The following is a 14,021-nucleotide window of genomic DNA, read 5'->3' as shown; positions in this document are numbered from 1 at the left end:
TTGCGGCTTTGTGCAAAAAGAGTGAATACATTCCACACGTTTCCTGTGTCACATTTTATCTTCTCCTCTTAGGACTGCCATTTTTTTTCTGGATTTCTGCTTCACTCACCATCTGTGGCTTTCTCTAGAGTCAGCTCTTCTTTGGACTGTAATTAATCTGAAAAAAAACTTTCACAGCAATGCCCAATCTGTCTCGTATGAATTCTGACTTTAGATTACTATACAGTAGTCATATCTGTCTACTACCATGTAGACATAGAACATAGAACAAAGAACATAGAATATAGAACAATACAGTGCAGAACAGGCCCTTCGGCCCTCAATGTTGTGCCAACCTGTGATCTAAGCTAAGCCCATTCCCCTACACTATTCCATCATCATCCATGTGCTTATCCAAGGATTGTTTAAATCTCCCTAATGTGGCTGAGTTAGCCACATTGGCAGGGAGGGCATTCCACGCCCTTACCACTCTCTGAATAAATAATCTGCCTCAGGCATCTGTCCTAATTCTATCACCCCTCAATTTGTAGTTATGCCCCTCGTACAAGCTGACATCATCATCCCAGGAAAAAGACTTTCACTGTCTACCCTATCTAATCCTCTGATTATCTTGTATGTCTCTATCAAATCCTCTCTTAGCCTTCTTCTTTCCAATCAGAACAGACCCAAGTCTCTCAGCATTTCCTCATAAAACCTTCACTCCAGACCAGGCAACATCCTGGTAAATCTCATCTGCACCTTTTCCAATGCTTCCACATCCTTCCTGTAATGGGGCGACCAGAACTGTGCATAATATTCCAAGTGCGGCCGCACTAGCGTTTTGTATGGTCGCAGCATGATATTATGGCTCCGGAACTCAATCTCTCTACCAATAAAACTAATACACCTTATGCCTTCTTAACAGCATTATCAATCAGATGGCAACTTTCAGGGATCTATGTACACGGACTCTAAGATCCCTCTGCACATCCACACTACCAAGAATCTTTCCATTGACCCGGTATTCTGCCTTCCTGGGATTCTTCCCAAAGTGAATCACCTCACATTTAGCTGCATTGAATTCCATTTGCCATTTCTCAGCTCAATTCTGCAGTTTATCCAAGTCCCACTGCAACCTGTAACATTCTTCCACACTGTCCACTACTCCACCGACTTTAATATTATCTGCAACTTTCTAACCCATACATCTATGCCTGCATCTAAGTCATTTATAAAAATGACAAACAGCAGTGGTCCCAAAACAGATCCTTGTGGCACACCACTAGTAACCAGACTCCAGGCTGAATATTTCCATCAACTGCCACTCGCTGCCTTCTTTCAGAAAGCCAGTTTCTAATTCAAACTGCTAAATCACCCTCAATTCCATGCCTCAGCATTTTCTCCAATAGCCTACAATATGGAACCTTATCAAAAGTTTTACTGAAGTCCATGTATACCACATCAACTGATGTACCCTCATTCACATGCTCGGTCACTTTCTCAAAAAACTCAATGAGGTTTGTGAGACATGACTCCCCCTTGATGAAACCATGTTGACTATCTGAAATCAAATTGTTGCTTGCTAGATGATTATAAATCCTATCTCTTATAATCCTTTCTAAAACTTTTTCCTACAATAGATGTAAGGCTCACTGGTCAATAATTACCTGGGTCATCTCTACTGTCCTTCTTGAACAAGGGCACAACATTTGCAATCCTCTGGTCCTCTGGTACTAAACCTGTAGACAATGATGACTCAAACATCAAAGCCAAAGGTTCCACCGTTTATTCCCTAGCTTTCCAGAGAATTCTTGGATAAATCCCATCTGGCCCAGGGGACTTGTCTACTCTCACTCCTTCTAGAATTGATAACATCTGGTCGTAACTAACCTTGATCCTTTCTAGTCTAATATCTCATATCTCATTCTTCTCCTCTACAATATTCTCCTTTTCCTGAGTGAAAACTGATGAGAAATATTCATTTAGCACCTCTCCAATCTCCACAGGGTCCACACACAACTTCCCACTTTTGTCTTTCACTGGCCCTATTCCTACCCTCGTCATCCTTTTATTCCTCACATGCCTATAGAAAGCTTTTGGGTTTTCTTTTATTCTACCTGCTAAAGACTGCTCATGTTCTCTCTTTGCTCTTCTCAACTCTATCTTTAAATCCTTCCTAGCTAATCTGTAACTCTTCATCACCTCATCTGAACCATCTCGTCTCATCATCGCATAAGCCTCCTTCTTCTGCTTAACAAGAGTTGTAATTTCTGTAGTGAACCACAGTTCCCTGACCTTATCACTTCCTCCCTGCCTGACAGGGACATACCTATCAAAGATGCGCAATACCTGTTCCTTAAACCAGCTCCACATTTCAATTGTCCCCATCCCCTGCATTTTGCTACCCCATTGTTTTTTCCTAAGTCTTGTCAAATTGCATTATAATTGTCCTTGCCCCATCGATAACTCTTGCCCTTTGGCATGTGCGTATCCCTTTCCATCGCTAAACTAAACATAATTGAATTATGGTCAGTCTCCAAACTGCTCACCTACAACTAAATCAAACACCTGGCCTGCTTCATTACCAAACACCAGATCCAGTGTGACTCCCCTCTTGTAGACCCTTCGAATACTGTGTCAGGAAACCCTCCTGCACACATTGGACAAAAATTGATCCATCCAACGTACTAGAGTTATGGCATTTTCAGCCAATGTTTGGGAAGTTAAAGTCCCCCATAATGTCTACCCTGTTCCCTTCACTCCTACCCACAATCATTTTGCCAATCCTCTCCTCCATCTCCCTGGAACTCTGCGGAGGCCTTTAAAAAAACCCCAGCAGTGTGATCTCTCCTTTCCTGTTTCTAACCTCAGCCCATACTACCTCAGTAGATGAGTCCTTGTCAAAAGTTCTTTCAGCCACCATTACACTATCCTTGGCTAACAAGGCCACACCTCCCCCTGTTTTACCGCCTTGTCTGTTCTTCATGAAAGATCTAAATCCTGGAACCTGCAACATCCATTCCTGACCCTGCTCTATCCATGTCTCCGAAATGGCCACAAGATTGAAGTCCCAGGTACCTATCCATTCTGCAAGCTCACCTACCTTGTTTTGGATACTTCTGGCATTGAAGTAGACTTGTATTCTTACTCTTGCAAGAATTTTATTAATTCTGGTGCTGAAATAATAGTCAACAGTATTTTTGTTTTTTTTCTTCAATGAGATTTAAGTGTCACTGGCAAGACCAGTATTTGTTGCCGACCCCCAGTTGCCCTTGAATTGAGTGATCTGTTAGACCATGCAGAGGGCAGGTTGAGATTAAACCATATTGCTGTGGATCTGGAATCACCAGGCAGGAATGGCAGATTTCCTTTCCTAAAGGACATGAGTGATTGAGAGGGTTTAAATGACAATTAACAATGGTTTTGTGGTTAAAATTGTTAAGAATAGTTTTCAATTTCAAAGTTATCAATCGAATTTAAATTCACTCAGCAGATTTATTGGCATTTGAATCTATATCCCCAGAGTGTTAGCATGGACTTCTAGATTTCTAATCCAGTGACATAACCAATATCCCATTACCTCCCATAAATAACTCTTTAACTTTGTCTATTGTTTCATTTAACCCTTAGTAAGCAATAAAGTCATCTGCTATATTTTTATCCATATGCAGAAATGTATTTATTTGGTTAGCTTTCATTTTACCTCCAGAATTGTTCAATTGTTTATTCTTTTTGGTGCATCTCTGAAACTAAATCTTACGGCGAACTATTTCTGTTGCTTACTTCCTAATGGGATTGTGTATTTTGTTTTTTTCCAAAGCTTGTTTTCTGCAATAATGGTAGGATTCCCATGCTTTGCTGCTGCAATGTATGTGTTCCCATGCTTCAGAGATATAATATTGAATTTTCTCCCTTATGTGGTTATATTTTGGTGCTCTTACAGCTGTAATGGGGTTTCCCACACTTCACATCTCTAATGGGAAGCTTTCCCTAAAATATTTGTGTTAGACTAGAAAATCACACACATCTTTAATTTTCCCGAGACACATCTGCCTTAAACTCGGTAAGCAATTTATAGCTTTCCACTCCCAGAATACTTAAGTTCTCCCTCTTAGCTTACTGAGTATATTTTTATTATCACTGCTTTGTGGCATTTTCACATTAAGGCAGCTATGCCCCAATTAAAGTTACAACTCACATTTTAAAAAAAACTGCTCTTCCAGCCTGAATTACTGTGCCTTTTAAGGTTTCCACTTTTGTACTAAAAATTTTGGATTAAACTCAAGCAATTCTCAATGTATGATTGGCTCATCATTCATCCTGGACTTGGCACTGCTCCCATAGAACACCAGCTGGCAATCAGCCTGTACCTTTGCCTTGGAGTCAAATATTTCTTCTGTCTCTGTACATCCCTTTTGCATGAAACTACATAAGATTATTTTCTTGAAAACATGCAAGTCAAACTTGTAATGGAGCTGATTTAAAAAAGGCCCAATTTGTATGTAATTACTAATCAAGCTGGGATACTTAAACTCATTTTCTGCATATTGTAGTGTTAATTTTATTTTTCAGAGTATTGACTGATGTGCTACAAATTTATGAGATCGTGCCAATCTTGATCATGTGATGTAATCAGATTATAAAAACAAAATGTTCTGGAGAACTCAGAAGGTCTGGTAGCATCTCTGAAGAGAGAAAACAGTGTTAACATTTAAAGTCCAAAACAAGTTTTTTGAAGTCGGTTTTGTCCATTATTGCAAGCTTGGCGAATTACAAATGTATGAATAGGACCTACACGACTGCAAAGACTGATGGGAAAATTAGCTCCAGGTTTATCTCCTACCACCTTCTCTCATCTTACCGAGTCTTTCTGTTTCATCAGAGTGAATTGTATCAATCATTAACCCTTTCAGACACATTTACAACAGAATTCTTCATTATTCTGTTTTCCAGATCACCTATATCTAAAACACCATGACTCATTTCCTCACACACACTCACATCACTCCTTTCTTTGGGACGTTTGCTGTGTTCCTGCGCGTTAGACTGGACGGGGGATTTTTACTTTCGTCTTCAGATTAGTATACTCTCTGACTCTCTCTTTTAACTTCTTTCATGGGATATGTTGGCTAGCGTCGAGAGTGTGATGCTGGAAAAGCACAGCTGGTCAGGCAACATCCGATAAGCGGGAGCATCGACGTGTCGAGCACAAGCCCTTCATCAGGAATTCCACACTCTCGACTCTGATCTCCAGCATCTGCAGTCCTCACTTTCCCACATGTTGGCTAACACATGTCTTTGTTTCTTCTAATATTTCAAACCCTAGAATCAAAAACCCACCGTCAGTGGACACTCTTTCAATCCCCTATTGCTATTAACTGAACCTCCCTCAGCATCATCTCAAATCAGACCACGCTTTCTATTTCACTGACTGGGGCGAGAAACAACGCTGCTGATATCACTAACATTGTGAGATTTTAGGGAAACGAAAGGATTCTGAAGTTTGTCAATTCTGCATGAGTAGTGTGGACGTTAAATATGTTTTTTTATTAATGGTATTAGAAGTTAAACTTTAAAATGATTGATGAACGTGTTCGGGTAAAGGTAGGGAAACTGAGCAACATAATGTCTTCAAATCATCTCAGGTGTATCCAAATATTAGCCTCTGTTTTCAGATACTGCCATGTCTTTTCAACAACATCTGGGCTATGTTCAGATTGTTGTCATCTTCATTCTCCCGTTTGAGGGCGACATCAGTTTTCTTTCTTAACCAACTGAAGGTGCATTATATTTCCTATCTCTGGTGTCTCCTCACAAGAAGCGCCGCTGCTTTTCTTTTCCTGCAGCAGGTAATGCCACCACCCACCCAGCTCCTGCACTGTTTCCCAGTCTTGTTGGGGGGAGGGAGGGGGGCGAGTGGTACAGAAGCCTCATTCCTCCTCCCTTTCTGCAGCAAATTCCCCCCACCCCTCCCACCGTCTCCCAGTCAGGGCTGCGTCTACCTCGGAGCAGTCTGCAGGCGGAAGTCTGCGCGCGGATGCATTGTGGAGCCGAGTCCCAGATTGGAAGAGTAGGAAAAAGGAGGAGAGAAGGGGAGGGAGGGAGAGAATAAAATAATATGGCAACTCAGCAGCTGCGGAACGTGAGGAGGCCGGCGACAGCAGATGTGGCAATGCGAGGAGGATGTCAGGGCAAGCAATAGGCGGAGGAAGAAGGGCGAGAGAACGGGGGGACGTGAAGTAAATCGTAGCAGGAATAATTGGTGGAGAGCGAGCCTCGGGCGGGCGGGCAGGCAGGCAGGAGGACAGACTGAGGGTGCGCGGCGGCAGGAGCTGACAGCTGGACTCAGCCCGTGTCAACACTGAGCAGACAGACTCCACAGGCAGCACCGTGGCAACCAGCTCTCCCAGCCCTGTGGGTGGAAAACCAAAATAAACAGCTCCTGTATATAAACATAATATATTCTTCTGGAAATGAGGTAGGATTGTTAAAAAAAAAACCCGTCTGTTTCATCTTGCATTCCAAATTTAAAAAAAGAGTCAATGCAATCATGATTTAGCAGTTACGCTTTCAGAATGGGCTTATTTAGAATTGCCGAGAGGAGATTGCGTTAATGTTGGGTTTTTTGTTGTACAAACGGATTTCTGCTCTGTGTCCTGCAATCAGAGCTCCAGAGGTTGCTCTGTCCAGTAGCGGCTGCTGTTTGTCTCCTGGGTGATTTCCAGTGCTCCAGGCTGCCAGTGCATTTTGGGGTTGTTTGGTCTCGATCAGCGGCACAGATGTTTTAACATCAGTACAGCTAGCTACCCGGTGCTGTTTTATCGGTGCATTCTGTCCCCAAACTGGCAATCACCAGAACCTTTCCTCAAGCATCCTTGTCGTTGCAATGTGCCATCTGCCCCCAGCTATGGGCTTGGGATTTCAAAATTCAACCTGGCTCATCATTAAACGTTAAATAAATATCGTTCTTCCTAGTGATTGTTTTTAATGGCACACTTGAATGAAGTTAGAAGGCCAAAGGTCGTATACAGTAACAAGGTAGTCCTGTGGTTGTTTCGGGAGATGGAATGATAGGGAAGCATGTTGGTTTTGACCAAGGAGGAGCCAGACCGTAGCAATGACATAACTTCAGTCTACAACATACCGCTCAGCTGCATAGCTGTCTCGTCGTTCGTATTTTCCGGAACTGAGTAACAATACTTAAAATTGATTCATAATGACAAGTGTTGACGGACAGATGTAGGGATCTACTGTTATTGGCTTGGCAAAGCTGCCTGACATCTGTCACTAAATAGTTGTTCTGGAGACCTCCCTTGTGCTGCAGCTATATATGTTTATAAACGCGAAAAAAACCCATCATTTTCGAAACAGAACTATTGCTGAGATTTTCGTTTCCTACTTTTTAAAAAAATCAACATAAAGATCAGTTTTATGATTTAATGTATATATTTGTGATTTTTCAAATTACGAGCTTTTGCAATGTGAAAGTTAGGTGTAAAAACCCAACTGAAGATTTCACTACAGAGCTCTGATGGAGTCATCTAGATTCGAAACGTTCGCTTGCTCTCTCTCTCCATGGACGCTGTCTGATCCTCTGTGACCTCCAGCATCTGCAGTAATTTGTTCCTATATTGTATAAAATCACTACACTGGGATAGAAATTATTTTTGAAAAAGTTACTTTAATTGAAAAAAAGATTATCGAATTTATTTAAATATTGCAAATTATACTGAGTAACATATCGAAGTACGTCGTTATTTTAAAATGTGTATCGTGGGATATGGACTTCGCTGGTTCGGCGATTAATCGCTAATTGCCCATCCTTAATTGCCCATGGCAGTGAGTTGCCTTTTACCGTGTGGTGTAGATACTGTCATAGTAGTGTTATAAGGGAGTTCCAGGATTTGAACCTAGGGACAGTTCAGAATGGCGATGTCATTGTGGTTTGGGATTTGGAGGTGGTGATTCCCATGTATCTGATGCCCTTGTCCTTAGAGATGGTAAATGTTGCAAGTTTGTGATGAGCTCTTGAAGAAGGCTTAATGAATTGCTGCAGTGCATTTAGTATTTTATGCACACTGCTGGCACAGTGCATTTGGAACTGAATGGAGTGCATATAGAGAGCAGTGATTGGGGTACCGATCGAGTAGACAGCTTTATGGAGCTTCCTGAGTACACTAACCTAGGCAAGTGGAGAGTAGTCCATCACACTCCTGACTTGCATCTTGAAGATGGTGGATAGGCTCTTGGGAGGCAGGAAGTGAGTTAATTGCCACCAAATTCCCAGTCCCTCCAGCTCTTGTAGCCATTGTATTTATGTGGCTGGATAAGTTCAGTTTCTGGTCAATGCTATCCTCCAGGATGTTGATAGTAGGGGATCTAGTGATTGTGATACTATTGAATCTTAATGAGAGATGGTCAGATTCTTGAAGATGGACATTGCCTGGCACTTGTATGCTGCAAATATTGCTTGCCATATGTTGGCTTTTATTGGAAAGATAATGGAAAATAAAAGCCAGAAAGTTTTATTGCATCTGTATAGGGCATTTGTGAGACCATATTTAGAAGAGTTGCAATTTCCTCACTTGAAAAATATAATTAATTTCGAAGCAGCTCATGAAAAGTTCACTTGACACATTGCTGTGATAAGGGATTATTTTATGAAGCACCAATCCCAGTAGCACACCCCTTGTATCCTTCCACTTGCTGCAGCCAGAAATAGCAATCCCTGCTGGGACCTCCTGGGCTTCCTGGTATTGATAATATTCTTAAAAGTCCAGCCAGGTCAAGTGTTGGCAGTCCATGGCCACCCGGAATGGAACCTGCTAATTGTGTCAGACATGTTGAGCGGAAGTAAATTGACTTTGCTGACTGGGTCCTTGAAGGTGGGGTTTGGGGAAGCATGTAGTTACTGTTCATAGAATGTGCCATGAGATGTTGGTGATTGACAGAGGGCTGAAAGAGTAAGTGGTGAGCTGGAGTCGCTAGGTTACTACTTTGACTTTCATGTTGGGAATTGTAATCATCTAGTTTCTATCCAACAAGTGGGAGAATGGATAACTGCATAACGTAGATATTAATGTATTTTAACATATGAAAATAGGACTTGCACAGCTCTCTAGTGAGAATCTCATATCACTGTTTAACACTTGGTTGGAAAGAGCTACGTTTTTGCTCTCGTCATTGGGAAATAATTTCATGTAGTTCTCTCAGTTTTTTTTGCCATTTTCCATTGTTTAGGTATTGGGAAGATTTTGACCATTGTATTCATGCAAGACTGAGATAGATTTTTAACAGACAAGAGATTCAAGAGTTAAAGTGGCAGACAAGAAAGTGGTGTTTGAAACCACAACTTGATCTTCCTGAATGTGGAGCAGGCTTCAAGAGTGGAATGGACTACTTCTGTTCCTGAGTGTCATGTTCCTATGTACCCCCAGAGTTCCAATAATGATCATTCAGAATGTGAAAACACATTATTTTTTTCAATTATGCTCTCATTCCTATAATTTCATGCGTAATGGAAGGTATACAGTCCTTAAAAGCAAAATCATCCCATTTATATTTTAAAATAATGCATTTTATATTTTAATACACATCAATTTGTGAAGTATGAGTGACTTTAATAGTAAGCAAATCAATTTTTAAAGTGGGATAATGTATAATAAATAACAGACAATGATATCTGGCAGCTGTTAGACACAAGGTCAGGTCGTAAGTGCTTACTGATAATTTTGGACCTTATGACTATTCCTGCTGACATGAGGCATGGAAAGCTACAAGTAGCTGAAAAGAAGCAAATGAAGTAGAAAAGTAAAAAGGTGAAAATTCAATGAAGCAGAGGAACAGATGTATGGACAAGTTTGAATGAAAACTTATTTAAAGCAAAATTAATAGAAGAGAATGCATTTGGAGCAAGTGAATGGACACCAGAGGGGAATAAATTGTTAAATAGTCAAGTAAAATAAAAGTGGACAGAATAATGCCTCCAGCTCCTCTGTGCCTCAGTATTTATTTCTTTGTCCTTTGAATTACATACTGGATTTAGTTCTGCAGGGAGAGGTAGCCATTTGTACCATACCCAGTTGCCTATCCCTGCATGAGCCCAGACAGTGCGTATCAGAACCATATTTGTTATTGGCAGTATCTCAGCTAAGCCTGATTCTGACTTCGCCCAACAACTGCACTGGGCCCTGCCCAATGAGGACCACTGTGGTGTAGCTTCAGCAACAGAAATCCAAGTTGACTTTTCTGTTTGCCTTTGCTGAAGTACCCCACTTGAATTAAATTAATTCACTACAAAGCAAATATCTTAGTTGAAATTTTCGTGACCTGAATAGTTCAGGCATGGACAAGTTCAGTTTAAAGCACTATTAAACAATGGGAGAATACAGAATGCAATTTTGAGAGATTAAGTGTATCATTATAAATTACTGTAGAGTTGGAAGTTTGTGTCTCTCTATGTGTACTACATGCTGTTAGATTTGCTGGCAAGTTTAAGAACAGAGTTAACTACTTTATGTTAAATGACTGCATTCCTTCTATAAAATATCAAAGAAATTCGTATTGTATTATTTAGATTTGGTACTAATATCACACAAGAATATTGTCTCTAAATTATTATCGTCTTTACATCTTGTGCTTTTTGTGATCAAAAGGGCAAGCCAGTGTTTTGTTTACAAGACTCTATCAGTCCTGCACTGTAACTCCTAAATGGGAAGCCCATGACAGTGCTACAATTTCATTTGCTTTCTAATTTTTCCTTCTGGACATTAGCTCTGATTGAAGCTGAATAGAATTTACCATGTAGGAATTATGAGCATTCGTCAGTAACATATATTTCCTGTCATATAGTCATTGAGCTGTCATTTCCAGAGATAATTTGGGACAAACTTTATAAATTATTGTCTTGTCTTAGACAAAAGATAGTCTTAAATATCATTTTAAAAATGGTTCTTAGCATAAATTCCTTTAAATCTGTAATTTTACTGTTTTCAAGTGTAGATTTTGAAAATCTGTATCATTTTGGCTGTATATACAGAAATTTTCTACCTGGAAAGTAAGTTATGAAGTCATAAAGATATACAAATAGAGAATTGTTATGGTGCAGAATGAAGGGGTTCTGCCCATCATACCTACACTAACTCTCTCAATGAGAATTATGACTTAGTGCCATTCTCCTGCCTTTTCTCTATAACTCTGAATATTGTTTGCATTTAACTAATCATCTCGTACGGTGAAAAATATCACTGGGCCTTTTGGCAAGAATCCCTCAAAAACTCAAAACAACTTGTATTTGGCCAAAACCGTGTAAGATTCAGTCCTTCATTAGCCTTACTCTTCTCTATTCAAATGTCCATCTATCTAGCTTTCACAGTGTTTGCACACATTGATATTATTCCCTAACATACTCTAATGTTTCTCACACTGTATTTATTGTAAAGTTCTCTACCACTTGACCTTTGTATCAGGAGAGAGACAAACCATTCTGGAGTCATGCCTAGAATGATAGCTTTGATGACATTAGTGTTGGAAGATTGTCTTGTACTCAAAAATCAGACTGCACATTCGCTATAGAGTAAGACAGGAAACAAAAAATTGTTACACAATTCTCTAAATGCATACAGTACTTGAGAGCAAGGTCGAAAGCAAAGTACTTTGGATGGTGGGAATGTGAAATAAAACCAGAAAAAGTTTAAATGAAACTGCAGTTTAAACAGTGTCTGTGGTTAACTTTACACACCTGAGATTTTAGCCAGAGTCTTGTTCTACTGGACTGGTGAGGCGAGAGGGCATTTAAGTAGATGGGGTGGTGAGCTACCCAGCCCTCAGGCCTTGGCCAATCTTTAACTGCTCATCCCCGCTAACACTTGTGGTGGTGAGTTGCCACCTTCAGCTACCATATCCGTGTGGTGTAGGAAGTAAGATACAGTATTGTAAGAAAGGGAAAGGGAAAGTTCCAGTTCAGGATGGTGTATGGCTTGGTGAGAATCTTCCAGATGGCAGTGTTTCCACATATCTTCTGCCCTTGTCTTTCTACGTGTTAGATGTCGTGGGGTTATCAGATCTGTCTAAGAAGTCTCAGTGAATTGTTGCATAGACAGTGCTTACACTATGTATCAGTGGTGGAGCGAATTAACGTTGATAACATGAGATGGGTGCCAATAAAGTGGACTGCTTTGACCTGGATGGTGTCAACCTTCCTAAGTATTGTTGGAGCTACACTCATCCAGGCAAGTGGAAAAGACTCCATTACCTGTTGCAGAATTCTCAGCCTCTAACCTGTTTATTTAGCCACAGTATTTTATGGCTAGTCCAGTTTAGTTTCTGGTCAGTAGTAACCCCATTAGTCAGGTGTAAATGTTTATTTTCACTTATCAGACCAAGCCTAAATGTTGTTCAGGTCTTGCTGCATATTGATGTGGACTGCTTTGGTATCTGAGGAGCTATGAATATTAATAAGCATTGTGCAAATGTCAATTAATTCCCCAACTCCTGAGGTTGTGTAGAAAAGTCATTGATGAAGCATCTGAAGATGGTTTCTCCCAGCTCATTACTTTGATGACTGAAAGGGCCCTTGTGGTACATTGGCGGTGTCTCAATCTCTGGACCAGGAGGGCTGGATACAAGTGCCATCTGCTGCAGAGGTGTATGCATCTGGACAGTTGATTTAAAAGAAAGCTACCCTGAGGATTGCCCAGGGACTCTGAGGATGCTGTTCCAGCAGCAGCCACACCTTCCCTATGGCACTGTCGAGCACTGGAGCTTCTGGTAGCTCATTCGTCTGACTGCTTTGTCCCAGGGGGCTCAGATCCAGATGAAGACTCACCGATGTCCTTGACACTGCCTGATCAGCAAAGGATTCCACAGTTTTTCTTAGAAAAAGCAGCATCGGTCTCTCACTGGCTCTCCAGCAAAGACACCAGTGACACCCACTGCCAATGGTGGATTCCACCTGTTACCTATATTCTTCTCCATAGATACTGCTCGACTTGCTGTATATTTCCAGCATCTCACTTTTCTGTGTCAAAGGGATGCATTTGCACATGCAGGAATGTGGTAGGCATGGCATTTGAGCGTCAGAATACATAAAATAATTTGACAGCACAGTTGGGCTCCCATTGCCATTGTCATGTTGTTGCATTTACTAATCTTGATCCAGTGAACCAGTGGCATTTGTTTCGTTAAAACTTGTAAAAATATTATATCATACCTTAGAACAATGTTCCATAGTTCATAAAGGAATTGAGTTTTCTAAGGCTTCATATATTGACTAATATTCTATTCCGTGTTTGATTGCTTTGTTGAGTCACTTGTAATGAGCCATTGAAGAGGTAGTATTAATGTGGCATCCAAGGAGCCAACACTGTTATTTCACTAATTTTAATCTCCTACATCCAGTATGATTACCATAAGATAAAATACATTCCCTTAACAGATAAAAGTGTATCTAATCTACATGCTTATTTTGAAAATGTAAATATGTATATTTACACATATCTTTTAAGTATCTTTGTGCCTTTTTGTAACCACACTATATCCTCAATGAGTGCAAGTGGTTGATGCAGTTTTAGTGTGTGTTTTGTGAGGTAATTTCTCCCCTTGTGCATTAACAAGATTCTGGATGCAGAACCATGCTGAATGCACATTTTAGGTATCTCGTTTATAATTATGTGGCAGCATGAAATGGTTCATTCTGCCACCAAATGACAGTAGTTTCAGTGCAATGACATATTAAGTACACCCACACCAAGGCACCAAAAATAAATAGAATCCAGTTCTTCATTGGAGGATATTTTTAAACCAGTACAGACTGTGGTGCTTTTAAATATAAGTTCATGTTATTTAGATGATATACTGCAGATGACATTTTGTAACTTCATGCACTTGGATTTATTTTGTGCAACTTAGTTTGAACTTTTTTTTGCTGGAAAATTAACCATTTGTTTTAATAACTTTAAATTTATTTACAACTTTCACTGTGGCAACAATTTAGCAACAAAGTATTGCAAATCGTCCAATTGTGGGTTTTTTTTCAGAATATT

General features: G+C 40.3%; 1 protein-coding gene across 3 annotated transcripts in view; it reads left to right on the top strand.

Moving 5' to 3' along the window:
- Positions 1-5,568: 5,568 nt before the first annotated feature.
- The window catches only part of LOC122553525 (ena/VASP-like protein), a 279,390-nt gene continuing 270,937 nt past the window's right edge, over positions 5,569-14,021 (top strand). For 2 of the 3 annotated variants that reach the window (XM_043697427.1, XM_043697425.1), the window contains exon 1: positions 6,215-6,457. In XM_043697427.1, the coding sequence (XP_043553362.1) occupies positions 6,453-6,457 (5 nt within the window). In that variant the 5' untranslated portion in view covers positions 6,215-6,452. Of the gene's footprint in view, positions 5,829-6,214; positions 6,458-14,021 lie in introns of those variants that run through there. The other variant, XM_043697429.1, reaches the window with a different exon arrangement.

Source organism: Chiloscyllium plagiosum, chromosome 10 (genome assembly GCF_004010195.1).
Source record: "Chiloscyllium plagiosum isolate BGI_BamShark_2017 chromosome 10, ASM401019v2, whole genome shotgun sequence".
Lineage (NCBI taxonomy): Eukaryota > Metazoa > Chordata > Chondrichthyes > Orectolobiformes > Hemiscylliidae > Chiloscyllium > Chiloscyllium plagiosum.
Note: the sequence above shows the minus strand (reverse complement) of the source record. Positions and strands in the feature narration are given on the sequence as shown.